The sequence below is a fragment of the Candoia aspera genome, chromosome 1 (genome assembly GCF_035149785.1).
Source record: "Candoia aspera isolate rCanAsp1 chromosome 1, rCanAsp1.hap2, whole genome shotgun sequence".
NCBI lineage: Eukaryota > Metazoa > Chordata > Lepidosauria > Squamata > Boidae > Candoia > Candoia aspera.
The window spans coordinates 109,681,589-109,696,052 of record NC_086153.1 but is presented as its reverse complement, the minus strand read 5'-3'; the positions used below and the strand labels follow the sequence as shown (position 1 = coordinate 109,696,052).

Genomic DNA, 14,464 nt, shown 5'->3' with positions numbered 1-14,464 from the left:
TCTTAAAGTGCGTTATGAAGCAATGCCATACAATGGATGCCATAGAATAGATGTGGTAATTCAGCTAGACCCCACAATAAATAAATATGCCCTCCCTAAAATCTCATATCACCAGATGCATTAGGCCAGAACAGTACCAAAAGAAAGATCCAGAAAGAGTTTGGTACCACCTTTTCAGAAGCTTCACAAAGGCTGATGCCTTTTAATAAAATTTTAGTCTAAAAAAGTGCTACTAGACTCCTGATTTTTGGATACCATAAATTAAGACAACTCTCTTCCTACAATGCCTATTAAAGGAAAGTTGATTCTGATCAAGACAAGACCAAACAGAGAGGGCAATGAGCATTTATTGGGCCTTCGGTGTTTTTTCTCTAAATTGTTCTAATTCCACTAGCCTCAAATGTGCAAGCCTCCCTTTAAAGAGGAAGCTACCTTAGTAAAAGGAGGAATAGGATTTGTTTTACTCTAGTGTATGCACTGTGGTGGATTTTTACTAGAAAAGTGCATGTATATGTGTTATTGAAGTTACCAGCAGAAGCAAAATGTTTCCTTACAGTGTAATATGTAGTTTCTACTCTAAGAAAGGGTTACTATTACTACAGAAATATGCACACTAGTTGCAGAACACACTACAGTCTAATCCCAACAATAAATATCTTGATGAAAAGCAAGTGTCCTTTGTAATATTAGAATCTGGAAGAAAAGAGTAGAGGAATAGTGATAATGAGAGCTTTTTAGGTCTAGTCTACTATTAAATAATACTTATTTGGGCATCATTGTCTTTGGTGGCAGGACAGAAATAAAATAAATAACTCAGAATTTACCACTACATCAAATTCTATAAAGTAGGTATGTTATCAGGGTTGTACCCACCAATGCCACCCTTAGCCCTTGTTAGGCTTCTTTACCCCACCACTTTTTATCTTACTTGTTTGGATCAGCAGCAGCCATCACCATCAGTGAAGCAAAGTCTAAAAAGATCCTTGTGGATCCTTACTCTATTGTGTAAAAATTTAGTAACAATTTTTAGCAACAGTAAAAGGAAACTGTTCACACATATCTCCAACTTGTTCTATAATGGCAAGGATGGTAGTAATTGCAGCTGTAACACCAGAATACAGTCTCCTTGTCAAATCAATAGGCTCATTTATACTGTATCAGGGAAATTCCTTTCTGTTTGCTTTCTTGCTTGCTTAATTTAAAGAACCTGGGTGATTATGCCTTCCCTATCCTAAGGTAGCCCAAAGTAACAGATAAGGATGAAATGCTTATCTTAAGTAATAAGTACGTGTGACATGTTGATCATCCATTCTTTTGCCTCACATGCCTTTTCATCTAACAGCTTTGTTTCAGGAATCAGTCTGATGAATTTGTAACTTGGTGAGTTTTGAAAACTAAAATTACATTTGTCAACTCCAGCATATGAAGAATAAAACTCTGGAATTGTAGCTGCATATCCTTAGTTATTCCTTAACAGTGCTTCGATCAGTGTATTTTTTATATCTGCTCAAGAGAGGTGATAAATTCTATGGGGCTTACTCCCATGTAAGAAGATACAGGACTACAGCCTTAGAGGTTGCTTCAATTGTGTTGGTTGGCCTAAAGTTCCATCCAAATCCAAATTAAGTCCAGTTTCCCTCTTTAAGATGGACCTTAACCAGGTCCTAGATACATTGCCCTGGCTCATACAATACACTAAGCCCTAATGTAATTTGTTTGGTTTAGGCTCAGTGTGTGATATGAATTGAGCAGAAGAGCTGTTGTGGTTTACTCAATAAATTACAGCTGAAGCGATTGTGGCTTAACGTGACTGAATGAAATCCCCCTGGTTCAGTAAATAGTGGGCGTGGATATTTGGAAACGGACAGTCATCTTTCCGGCAATGCATCCACTGCAAGAGTGGCTGTTCCCACTTTTTAGTCTAGCTGTATGAGATTAGCCCCTGTAGTCCTTTATGGTTCAGAGTATCCAAAGAAGCCAGAAAATAAGGTTAATTGAGAAAATCATGGTTAAGTAAATCATGGTTAAGCATGTCTCAAGAACACAGTCCTCCAATAAACTAACAGGAAAGCAGTCCTGGAGGCTTAGCAGAAACCTGACCCTTTATTTGTTTCCCTTCTTTCACAGGAGGACTGGGAAAAAAACCTGCTTTGAAAGAAATGATCCAAGACTACAGCCCCAACAGGAGAAGCCTCTTTTGAACTCAGCAACTTCTCAGTGAACTTGCAAAGGATGGGGCTGTTGACCCAGAAAGTAAATTTATTTATTTTATTTACTTTATTTTCTATCCTGCCTTTATTATTTTTATAAATAACTCAAGGCGGCCAACATACCAAATACTCCTTCCTCCTCCTATTTTGCCCACAACAGCAACCCTGTGAGGTGAGTTGGGCTGAGAGAGAGGGACTGGCCCAAGGTCACCCAGCTGGCTTTCATGCCTAAGGCGGGACTAGAACTCACGGTCTCCCACTTTCTAGCCCGTTGCCCTAACCTTTTCAGGAATTGCTCTATACAAAAATAGAACAATTTCCGTTTTCAAACATAATCTAAAAAGTGGGGGGGGACACCCAGGCCTTTGAAGGAGTTAACTTTTAAAGGGTGAGCAGCTATGGCCAAATTAATTTAAAGAGGAGTGGGCTTTGAGTCTTACATGTTTGGGGCATTTCAGAGATCAGCTCCTCCTCCTCTATTCCTATAGTGCTTTTTGTATGTTCAAAGTGCTAGTGAAAATGCTTTAAGAACAGCCAGCATGTAGGAAGGCCACCTAGTCTATGCAGACAGACAGATTCCCATCCTTCTTTCTCCTTGAACTGGGGGAAGAACATCCCACGATACACTGAAGTACAAACAGCCAACCAGTTTCAACTTAGCCTGCAGTACTAATTCAACCAGAGATTTTGCAGACCTCCCCATGATAGCAGGAATGGAGGATGGGCCTTTCTTTTGCAGCCAACCACAGGATTTTGTAGAGTCAAGCATATGAAATGTGAGTTTAAAAGAAAACCCTGGGGCTGCTGAGAAGAGCTGGCCGCAACTGGAATTGCTATTCATGGTCATCAATCCATCACTTCAGGCAGAAATTATTCTACAAATACTTTCTTTGAAAACTTCCCGTAAGCTACAGCACTTGTGTCCTGGATCTTTTACACCTGTTAAAGGCCTTAGAAGTGATCTGGGGCTGAATTTGCACATGTTAAATGCACAACATGGTTTGATTCTGGCTTGGCATATTGTGTGAACCAAGTCAATGGTGGTTTATTCAATAATCTATAGTTAGATAAGGCTTGGGTCAGTGTGATATGTGAATCTAGCCATTTTAATGCTTAGGATTGGTTGTCAAGAAGTGATAAACAAGGCTGGGGCTGTCCATTTCAGATTCTCATGCATGCAATCCTGACAAACCTTATCTTCAGCTAGAAGGCTTAGTATCAAGGAAGGAAAAGAGAGAAATCCTTTCTATAGGCAGCAGAAAGTTTCCTCTTAGAAAAAAGAAGACAGGAGAACATCTAATGGGCAGCCTGAAGGGGAACGGACACACTTCAGTGAGAAACAAGCCGCCTCTATCGATTTCACTGATCATGAATGTGCCTCATATTGTATAACTAGCAGAAGATCTCCCATGGGATTCAGCTGTAGTTAAAGGCTCTCACTCGGATCTCCCACCTCCTGTGAATACTGAAATGGGGCCTTTGCCTGTCACTTTCTCCTGCCAGTCAGCTCTCCTACTATCCGAGTGACTTCAGCTTAAGGAAGTTATGGATCAAGGGACAGCCTTGCTCTTGGTTCCTTCCCACGTGAGTCCACCAGCCTGCTGGAGCCTCTCAATAAGGCTCACCCGCTTCCAGTCCTGGGCCCCTTTCCTGCTGGGCTGAAGTAAAAACCTGCTCTGAGCAACTGGGACAATCTTAAGCATGCTCAGAAGAATCAGGAAGATTTTCGGACAGCCTTGGTCTTATTTTCTCAGCTGGAATGTTGTTTGAAGGAGGATCTGCAGGGTGAACCTTCCCTGTCCATGATTCGCAGTGTCTTATAGAAGTAGCCAATTCTCTGTGTACTGATGCCTCAATAATGAAGACAGGCAGTCTTAATATGCTGATATATAGTTTGGGGGAATGCTAGAGTAGAAACGGCCTGATCATAGAAGCACAAAGTTGGAAGGGATCTTAGAGGTCATTTAGTCCAACCCCTTGCTTGGTGCAGGATCCAATGGAGCATCTTTGATGGATGACTATCCAGCCATTGTTTAAAGACCTCAGCAAGAGAGAACTCATTTTGTGTGGCAGCTAATTCCACTGGCTGATAGCTCATACATTCAGGAAGTGCTTCCTGACATCTACCCTTGTAGTTTTAAGCCCTGTTTTCTGGCCCAGCCAACTCCCCTCCAGTCAGGTGGTGCCAGTTAGCTTTCACAGCCCACTGAAACATGTGGCTGTTGGTCTGCTCTTTTAGCCTGGAACTGCATCAGCTTTCCTTTTAAAGACCTGGTAGGCAATTGGCTGCTTCTCTGGTTTTGGAGGATTTCCACACCAGATTTATAGTATGGTCCAGTCATTGCCCTGGCAATCTATCATTAATGCAGACAGGATTTCTATTGCCACAGCAAGGGCTGGGTGATGCTATAAATCGCTAGTGAGGAAACCCTCCCTCTCACTGACCTTTCCTCTTAATTCTTATTTGACCCACGAGGATTTCATTCTTCCCAGGTGAAAGAAGAGAAATTGGTGACTTTTTTTGAGCAAATTGGAGAAATCCAAGTACCTCTAGAGTGTGGCCCCCTTCCAAAAAGCACCTCAGCCCAATCTACTTCTGATCCACAGCTATAGGCATCTGGCACAAGTTCCGATGGCTTCACATTCAGGGAAAGCAAATTACCTAATATTTGTCATTTGCCCATTGATGCCACTTGCCACCTCTTACAGATGCCCATGACATCAGCCTCTGCAATTGGGACCGAATCTCAAACACTGAGTGCCCCTTTCATTTCAGAGAAGGGGCTCCATTGGTTTGACATGAGAATATAAGAGATCACAAGCACCCTCAGCAGGGGTGTCTGCCTAGGACAGCCAAAAAAAGCAGTGCTGCCTATTTTTTATGTGCACACTCTGGTAGCCACCATCTTGACTTTTTTGACCATGCTCTATGGACATCCCTGGTCCTCAGGCACCTACCTCTGCTGAAGCATGGGAGGAAAGAAATAGAAGCAAGAAGATGGTCTCTGTAAACCCCAGGCGAAGCAGCCAGATCTGGAGTAAAACTAAGAAAGGTTTATGCCATGCAATTATTCCCTTTGGGTTGTTTGCTTAATTAAATGTGTTTTTACTCTAGTTTGAAAATAGTCTTCATATCAATAAATGAAGAGTGGCCTTTTAAAAAGGGGGGGAGCTTTTAAAGAAATAAGTCCTAAGCCCCTGCCACTGTGGGGGTCGCCAAACAAAATGCTGTTTTGATGATTCCCTGTCCTGCAGTTCAGTCTTCTTATCCAATTCTCACAGCACCTGGCTTAGGCATCGGTGCTACCAAAGGCGACTAAGTGCTGTGGTAGAGAAAACCTGCCATTTTTTCCCCAAAATGTAAATAATTGTAAATTATTTCAGTTATAAATTAAATTATAAAATATTTATTTATTACAATTGTAATTGTAAATAATTAGACTTTCTAGTGTACGTCTATAAAAATAAAAATTAATTTACTTTTATCTGTCAATAAACACACACACACACACACAAATCATGCAGTTTGGTTTTTCTTATCCAGAAATCAGTTGAGCATCATGGTTTAGCATTCCTGGTGAAAACAAAAACAGAAACAAGTTCTGCAAAAGCAGTTTTCTCCAAATAAAGACTGCTGTTAGTAGAATCATGGGCTATTATTAGAGAGCAGAATCATATTTTACCAGGACAATGTATAAACCGGTTTTATTGGGCTGTAAAATGCTATGACTAGTCAGATTTTTCATGCAAGCAGCAACAAAGAAAAAGACATTTTTTATATTTCAGCCAAACATCCATCAAGGGAAAAACAGAGGCAAAGGCATTATATCACCACGTGGTATTATTCACATGACCGATGATCTGCCACCTTGATTATGAATATAATTATGATTTTAAAGGCTTATTCTGGGGAAAGACAGGCTCGGTCCCTACACACAGACAGACAGACAGACAGACACACAGACACACACACACGGACACGGACACGGACTTTGCCAATCAGTCTGATCTCTGTTTTCCTTGGCCATAAATCTACCTTTGGAGCAGTTATGTGAGGGCTTTCGTTCTGCACTTCACATTTCAAGTCCACATCAAAACTGAAATTAAACAAAGGTAAGCTTAAATGAGAAAAACGTCTGTAAGAAAATAAACACTGAAACCCAAGGCTCAATCATTTCTCTGAGCAGCAAGAAAAACAACATTCAATCACTGATCCACGTGGGAAATGAATTTTGTTTCCCCTTTCTTCTGCCTCTGAAAATGATGCCTTCAGTGCTGAAAAACTAAGCAACTCTCATTAATTAATTTCAGAAAATAATTTTAAATGGTGTAGACTTAAGTGACCGAAGAGAGCTAAACGAGAGCTTCTCCCCACTTCCTCGGGAGACAGACTCCTCCAAGGAAGTGAGATTCATTTCTGAGCATATGTGCAAATGAGATGTGCTACAATTATCAGTAATTTCAGGAATCAAGTCTCTTCCAATTTTTCTTCTTAAGAAGAATAGTAACTAAACATGATGTCAGCTGCCTGTTTAATTATTCGTTTTCAGAGACGATAGGATGATTTTGGCAAGGTTTTATTATTTCTGGACTAGGGGGCATATTAGCATCAGGAGAAGAGCGACCACAACTGTAAAAACGAGACAAAACCGGAAATCCGACCACCGCGTCCATTGACTTAAATGGGAATTATATTTATAGATTATATTCATTGAAAATCGCACGGAAAATAGCTTCAGGAGTTGTTGTTTCACCGTAAATTGTGCTTTTTATTTCTGAAAAACCTCAGAAGCAATCGCACGAATAACTTCATTCTGTATTCCGCAGTTTCTCTCAGCACCCCGGAGCAGTGTTGACGCTAGCCGACTCTGTGTTGTTGTTGTTAATATTGTTATTGTTATTTCTTTACTAGAACCTCGAGATCCAGCAACGATCTGCACTTAGAAGGAAGGAAAGAATTCTGGGCGCAGACGTTTGAGTCCCAGGACCGGGTGAAGAAGGAAGCGGTTCACTGTTCCTGCCTGCCCGAGCTTTCCTCGTCTCAGCAGCACAATCGGGGCCGAGGGGTCCCTCCCTTTTTATTTCTACCCTGGCCAAACTGGACTGACTCACACATCCTTGCCCCCCTCCTGCAGATCATCCCAGTGGGCTTCTGCTCTGGGAAAGCAAAGGTTCCCTTCGGAAACGAGCGTTCTCGGCTAAGGGCTGCGATGTGGCTTCGGAGAGGCTCCCGCCGCGGTCGAGGCCTCCCTCCTTTCTAGGCAGCCCTGTGCTTTCGGGTCCAGTATCTTTCCCCCACCCCCCACCCCCACCCCCACTTCTGCCCTCTGCTCCTGCTGCTTGGATCCGAAAGCCTTCCGGATCTCCAGAGGGCGTTCGTGTTAGCTCTCCGCGGTGGAAGCAGCAGACGCGACGCAAGCTCCACACGTTATTGCGGGGAGGAAGGAAATAGCATTTTGTTAACTTTTTGTTCCTCAGTTGAGCGATGAAAATAAAGCAGCCCTCCCTCTCTTTCTCTCTAGCTCTTTCCCACAACAGCAGCCAACCGACGACCGCTCTTTCAACCCTTCAGACTCCTTCGATCCCTCCACCTCCCTGCTCCCTCGGGGTTATCACCCGAAAGAGGGGCTTTGTCAAGGATCTCTGTGCGCACTCTACCTCATCCTTTGTCAATCTGGCGCCCTTCAGATACGACTACAGCTCCCATCATCCCCAACCGGTGCGGAACCAACCCGCGCACTTTGGCCCCGCCGATTAGGGATCCTGGGATTTGACCTCCGCGCACATTTGCACGACAGCAGGCTGAGGGAGCCTGTTCTACGACTTCGACCAGGTTACATTTTAAACAAGGAAAAGTTGCCGCTAACTCCCCTTTAAATCAACCCAGCGCTCTGTAAGAGAGGAGACAAGCGAAGGATGACACTATATTCGCCTCTTAAAGCAGATTAATAACTTTCTGCGTTGAATTGTCACGTTTTAATTTTTAGAAAAGGATAACCCAGGGGGTCTACATGCATACCTATCAGTATTAAACCGCGTCTTCCTAGCAGGCAAATGGACAATGGAATTTCTGTGCGACGGTTGACTTGTCCGTCCGAAACAATCGTTAAATGACTTCAAACGCTGCTTAGCAGAAAATCCTAGGAGTCCTTTCCCAGTACAATGAGTGCTGTGCATTTTCAGAGAACGAATGTACAGCTTGGGGGTACCAATTATATTGAACTGGACTTGCTCCACGGAAGATTATGGCAAAATAAAATCGGGAGGTCTTAAAAGGAGCCACAGATTTCTTTCCGTTTTTTAAAAAGCTATTTTCGGCTTCACCTTTGTGGATGCGATGATGATGATGACGACGACGACGACGATTACGATGAAGACGATGCCTTCTACCACACAGCAGTGATTAAGCCCCAGTAGAGCTAGGTGGCCTTCTAATTCACGAGAACTCCTCTCGGATCCGCTGGCGTTGCACCCCTTTCAAATCGCCCTTTTCCCACGCTAACGGCCGAAGAACTCTCGGATCCCCGAGGCAGTTTGATGAGCCATGACCCGAGTCAGGGGCTGACGTCGAGAGGCGAACCCAGCTCGGCTTTTGCGTGACAGCCCCGTCTAACCTATGACTTTCAGCCCACCTTTCAGCCGATGCTTTTCGCTGGGAAGCGATCAGCCCGGCTCCTTCCTTTCAAACGTACCCATCTTCTCCTTACGCACAGTTGGCGATTTCCCCGTGATTTCAGCATCGGTGGGAATTCAAAATCCGAAAGTCCCCTAGGGAGCTGTTTCGTCGATCACGAAATGTCACCCCATGTTAGAGAGTAGATAAAAGTCCCAATTTTGGGAGCGGGGATCATGAAAGAGGAGATTCTTATGAGTAACCGCAATCCACCATTGCCTGGCCTGGAGCTCCTTCTTCTCCGAGTGATCCCGGCCACCAGCTTCTCGCCCATTTCAGGCGAGCGAAGCCCAAAACCGAGAAAATGCGACCCCCACCCCCCGCGCCCGCTTCCTTGCCAAAGGGCTGGCTTTCGTAGAGCGAGGGCTGAACAAAGAGCGAAGGACAGCGAAGGGCTTCGAAATCGGTCGGCATTGCCCAGTGACTTAGGAGCGACTAGCTGGACCTGAATGACAAGGAAAGAAGGCGACGGCCTTGAATCACCATCTCCCCAAGAGTGAAGCCAAGAATTTTAAACTAAAGCTGCCACCGCGCCTTCTTCGAAAATTAGTGGCGTTGGATTGATACCTAACCCACCCTTCCCCCGATTTCTTTTTCTTCTCATTTAGTTGTGTGGGATCCGGAAGGGGCTTGCTCTCTTCCCGAGGTAAGTTCAAAGCGAGTGGGTTTACTGCACAGGTAAATAGGTGAGGCCCTTACAAACAAGCCGGAAGGCAACTGCCACTCAGACCCTCCTTGGAAATAAGTAGGCTTCACTGAAATCGATGGGACTTAGCACTGAGCAAATACCGGGAGGCCCAGTCCGGGAGGCGAGGATCCGCTTGCTGAAAGCAAGGAAGCTGCCTGGAAATCAATGGGATTTAGGCCCGGATGCGTGTCTAGAATCCAATATCTCGCAGCTCGGGGTGTAGCTTTTTCTCCTCGCCCAATTCTGGCCTGCATCGATTCTCAACAACCCGCTGTCCCAACCCACCGCCTTTTCTTCTCTACTCCTCGACGTTTCCTCCAGGCTGGCGCCGAGTTCCCTGCCGGCTGGGGATGGCTTAGTCTAGCATCTGGGGAGGACCTCGGGTTAAGAAGCCTGCCGTGAGGAGGAGAGGGGTGAGGAGGAGAGGGCTACCAGGACAATTCTCTCTTAAGAACAAGGGAGCCACGAGGCAAATACGGGGTCAAATCGCGTTTGGGTCGGAAGAAGAATCAGAACGGAGGCAGACTGCAGGAGAGCTTGCCCAGGAAGGTGCAACTACCTGGGGGAAACAGAAGCCACCTCCGGCGATTGCTTTCCGAGCAGGGGACTTGTTCAGGGCGGCGGTGCCGGGATTGATTCCGGGGAATCCGAATGGTTTAAAAGCCGGAGGCGCCTTCTGAAAACTCGACTGTGTACACGGCAAGCCCTCTTAGGAAAGTACCGCAAGAAATCAATTTATCTTTAGTCATCCTCGTCCCGCCAAGCGCCTCACGCGTCGCAACGGCCCGCCGGCCGCCCCAACACAACGGCTCCAGGCCCGGGGGCGCTGAGCCCAGCGGCTTCAGCTGGCTCGTACTTGGCCGCCGTTAATCCCCCCCCCCCGAGGCTTAACCTCTCCTCCCCACCCCATTTCACCCCCTTCCTGTCCAGATATTCGGCGGCTTTCCAAGTCAGGAGGAGCTGGGACGGGGGACCCCTTCTCCTCTGTCCGTTCTGATTACTTGCAGGCTACAAGCCACACCATATGCTTCTTCTGATCGAACAAGCCCGCCAGGGAGGTGCGGGTAATTGAGCAGATCCGCCGCGAAGCACGCACCCGAGGTAGCCCGCCGAGATCGCAGAAGCGGGCAAAGCGCGGCTAATCATCTTGGAGAAGCTGCACGGGGCGTCACCAGTTGGCTCAATTCCATCCGTTCCTCTCCAGATGATGATGATGATGATGATGATGATAGTCACAACAATAACATCCCGCTTACATTCTCCAGAAAGGTAACCTCCAGCAAAGCTCTCCGAAGGATGCAAGAATATTAAAAAAAAAAAAATCTCCAACGCCTTTGCCTCCGCTCTCTCTCAAAGGTGTTTCCAGACAGAGGGAGCTTAACGCTAAAACTCCCGAGCCCGCTCTTTTTAAAATGCCGCGTTACTGTATTGCTTTCCCCTGGCGACAGCACAATTCAGTCACTGCTGAGCGGGTTTCGGTCTCTGGGTAAGCGCATCAGGCACTCCGCGGAGGAATGCTACATTTTCCCTGGAGCGCGCCCACAGGTAGCTGCAGACAAGTCCCACTGAAAGCAAGACGTTTCCTTGCGAATAAATGGTTTTCTTCTATATCCCTCTGATCCCCGCGCTGTAAACCTCTTAGGTTAATACACCAATTCTCGAAATCTTTGGCTACCTCATACAAAAACTGCTGGAATGCAAATGGAAATCTTACTCCAAAATGTCCCAGTACATAGCAAGCCTATCACAATAACAGCACTTTCAATTATCTTTCGCAGAGGATGGTCACGATCCAGCCCAAATCAAGCACTTTGGCCCTCCCCACTTTCCTTTTGGAATGGTTGCTTAAGCAAGCGGTTAACGCTGCTGCTCTTGAAATCAATATGACTTAAAGGAACATAACCTGGATCTCCTGCCGTTAAACAGCTTGATTTCCATGCTAATACACTGTATTGGGCATTGTCAAACGGGTAACAACTAAAATCCCAATTCCCAGAGTAGTTACTTTGTTCTAATTATTTCCAATGAAGCCAAAATTTATTTCTAAGTATGTTCTATCTTTACATCACAAGCTTCCTTGGAAAGAAGTTCCATTTAAAAAGATTTGTAAAAACTTACTTCAAAGCAAATAGGATAAGGATTGGGTTTCTATTAAATCGCAGCCTGCCAAATTGATTGACAATTCATTTCCATTAACAGATGTGGAAAAACAAATATCTTTCCACTATTTCCTACTCTAGTTCATAATGACAACAGCAACAACCTGTGAATTCAATCAATGCGTTTTATATCAATAATATTACCTGTGCCCATAAATTCCACTGGGAAAACAAACTTCAATAGGCGAGACCATCTTTGCTGATTTTTCCAATCCCTTGCTAGAATAAAATTCTAAAGTAGTTACAGATCCCATTACCCAAAACAAATCTTCTGGAGAATTAAATCCATTGAGAATAAATTTAGCTGCCAATCCTATGTCAACCCTCCTGATAAATCTACATAGGATTGCCTGGTTAGACTATTCCCAGTGTGGATAAATTCTAAAAGTCTTTTTTGGTTTTACAGAACTACCTGGGCCTTTACTCCAAGTAACAGTTTAAACCACCCAACTTTAGTTCACAGAATTAAGGTCCACTTCACCGAGGATTCCCCTCAAGTTAGGCTACATAGGATTTCAGTCCAGAGATAGTTAGGATTTGGGCTCTTCAGAGGAAATTCTCTTGCTCACATTTCACTAGAAATACTGATTAAAAATCCTTAGGCTTTATGCTCTACCTACTTGTAAGGATTTTTTTCTTTAAAGGCCACGTCAGAGACCAAAAGAGAAACTCATATTCCTGTTTCTGGCTCATTTTCTTCAGTATGGAGTTCACTGACTCTTTCTCACTCTGGTTTTGATTTCCATCCTATGCCAGACAGGGCAGGAGCTTTTTCCCACCCTAATGATAAGGATATTTTCCTTTGAGGGATGGAGATGTCTTTCCTGGACAAAGCGGCCTTCTCAAACAGAACAGTGACAAAGACTGTGGCTTCTATTGGGTCTCCAAATGGGGATCATGGACATCTGATCCAGATGTGCCACATTCATACATATTCACATTTGAGATTTCTTTCGTGTGCATCTCTTTCTTCCCTCCCTTGCAGTTGTGTCACCTTGGTCCACACAATAGAAGCCAGGGCTTAGGATCTGGATCAATATTTAGTTTGGTATTAATTCATTGCCTTCCTCCCAATTTTTTCTATCTAAATATGAGAGAGTTGCCCTTTGGGGCAATCCACGTGGCTTGACCAGGGAGGGGGGTAGAGGGGATGGCTTGTTTGTTTTAGTCACTGGAAGTGGCAGCTGCGCTTCCAGCTTCAGCATGTTGACAAAGGTGCCTCTGCTTCCCCCAACCAAACAGGTCCTATGTACCAAAGGGGAAAGGGTTGGAGGAGGAAGAGGAGGAGGAGGAGGAAGTACCAGGCAAAGAGGAAAGTCTCCAGAGAACTTTCTGCCAAATCCACACAACTCCTGTCCTGAGAGCAGTTTTCATTGGTCTGCCTAGTTAGTCGCTCTGGAAGTTCTCCTGAGCGGACAAAAGAGGCAGAAGACAAGGCTGGCCCAGGCCGGAAGAATAACCCCGACTGGTTCCACTCTCCCTGGGGCACTAGGGAGCTGACAGGCTCAGGAGGGGTGCCACATACCTTCCGGGAAGACCACCCTCATTTTTAAGTAGCTGGTAGTGAGCCGGATGATGGAGGCTTTGTCCAGCTGCGAGGTGATGGCCGAAGGCAAAGGCAGCAGCTTGGCCAGTTCGTAAAATTCGCTGTTTTCTTTCTCCCGCCTAGTCCGGGCAGCATTTTTGGACTTCTCTTTCATGGTGATTTCTTCTCCCTTCTCTGCGACCAGGACAGCTCCGCAGACGCATCCAAGAAGAAAGGTCACTCCCAGCAAAGCATCGCCAGCTCCGCTCGGCTTGGCGTCCCTCTAAGCCATCTCCGCCAAAACCTCCGGCGCTGTCGTTCAAGGGGGTGGGGGGGTGGGGGGGAGCGCAGAGCTGCCCTACCAGCTGAGAAGCAGCATTATGAAACCCTCACTTTCAACAAATCAGCGGACAAACAACCAAGTGGCGAATCCGGCGGAAAGAACCCCAAAGCACCTGGCAGGGAGGCCCGCGTGGGATTGGATCTCAGCAATCTAGCCCCGGGACCCTGGCGTTTCTGCTCCTCCTCTGTTGGCTAAAGTAATTCCTCCGCCAAGGAGGCATCATAGCGCCTCTCCTTTGCGCATCCTTCCTCTTTCGCAAAATCTCCAGACTTTGGGGCGCAGGCCCAGGCCCCCTTCCTTCGAGCAGCTGTGAAGACAACAGCGGCGGGACGGGGAGACAGAAAGAGCCAAAGGTTAATATTCTGACGCGTTCTCGTCCTCTTTTGATCAAGTCTCCGAAGCGGGAATCCCCTGCCCATTTATTAAGCCCACGGACACATTGTCGCGACTTACTTTTGTAGGACTCTGGATAGGATTCCGCCATAGGCGCAGGGCGGGGTTGCGAGGGGAAGACCGAAGGGAACTTTTAAGCAACGGCTGGAAAGGAAGAAAGTTGGGGGAACTGAAAGGCCGTTGGAGTCTCCCGTAAGGAACTGCCGTCGGGAATGGATACCGGGATGGCGGGAAATGCGGTATCTGTCCACTTCGGCTTCGGATCCGGATGACTCCAAATAACCTTCAGCATCGCTCCAGAGTTTTAGAAAGAATGTTCACGACAATAATTCCTGGGGAGAGGGCACCCCCTCCGGACTTTCTCCACTTATGAACCCAGAGCTAAGAGTTTGGCCTCTTTTCGTGCGATATGGAATTTACACCAAAGAAGTTATAGGGAGACAAAGGGCTCATTCGAACGACCAGGCACGCCT

At 45.8% G+C, this 14,464-nt stretch overlaps 1 protein-coding gene across 1 annotated transcript in view; it reads right to left on the bottom strand.

Moving 5' to 3' along the window:
• Positions 1-13,526, bottom strand: part of SIM1 (SIM bHLH transcription factor 1) — a 72,180-nt gene extending 58,654 nt beyond the window's left edge. The window contains exon 1 of the mRNA XM_063291004.1: positions 13,256-13,526. Coding sequence (XP_063147074.1) covers positions 13,256-13,430 — 175 coding nt within the window. The 5' untranslated portion in view covers positions 13,431-13,526. The remainder of the gene's footprint in view (positions 1-13,255) is intronic.
• Between the last annotated feature and the right edge of the window lie 938 nt (positions 13,527-14,464).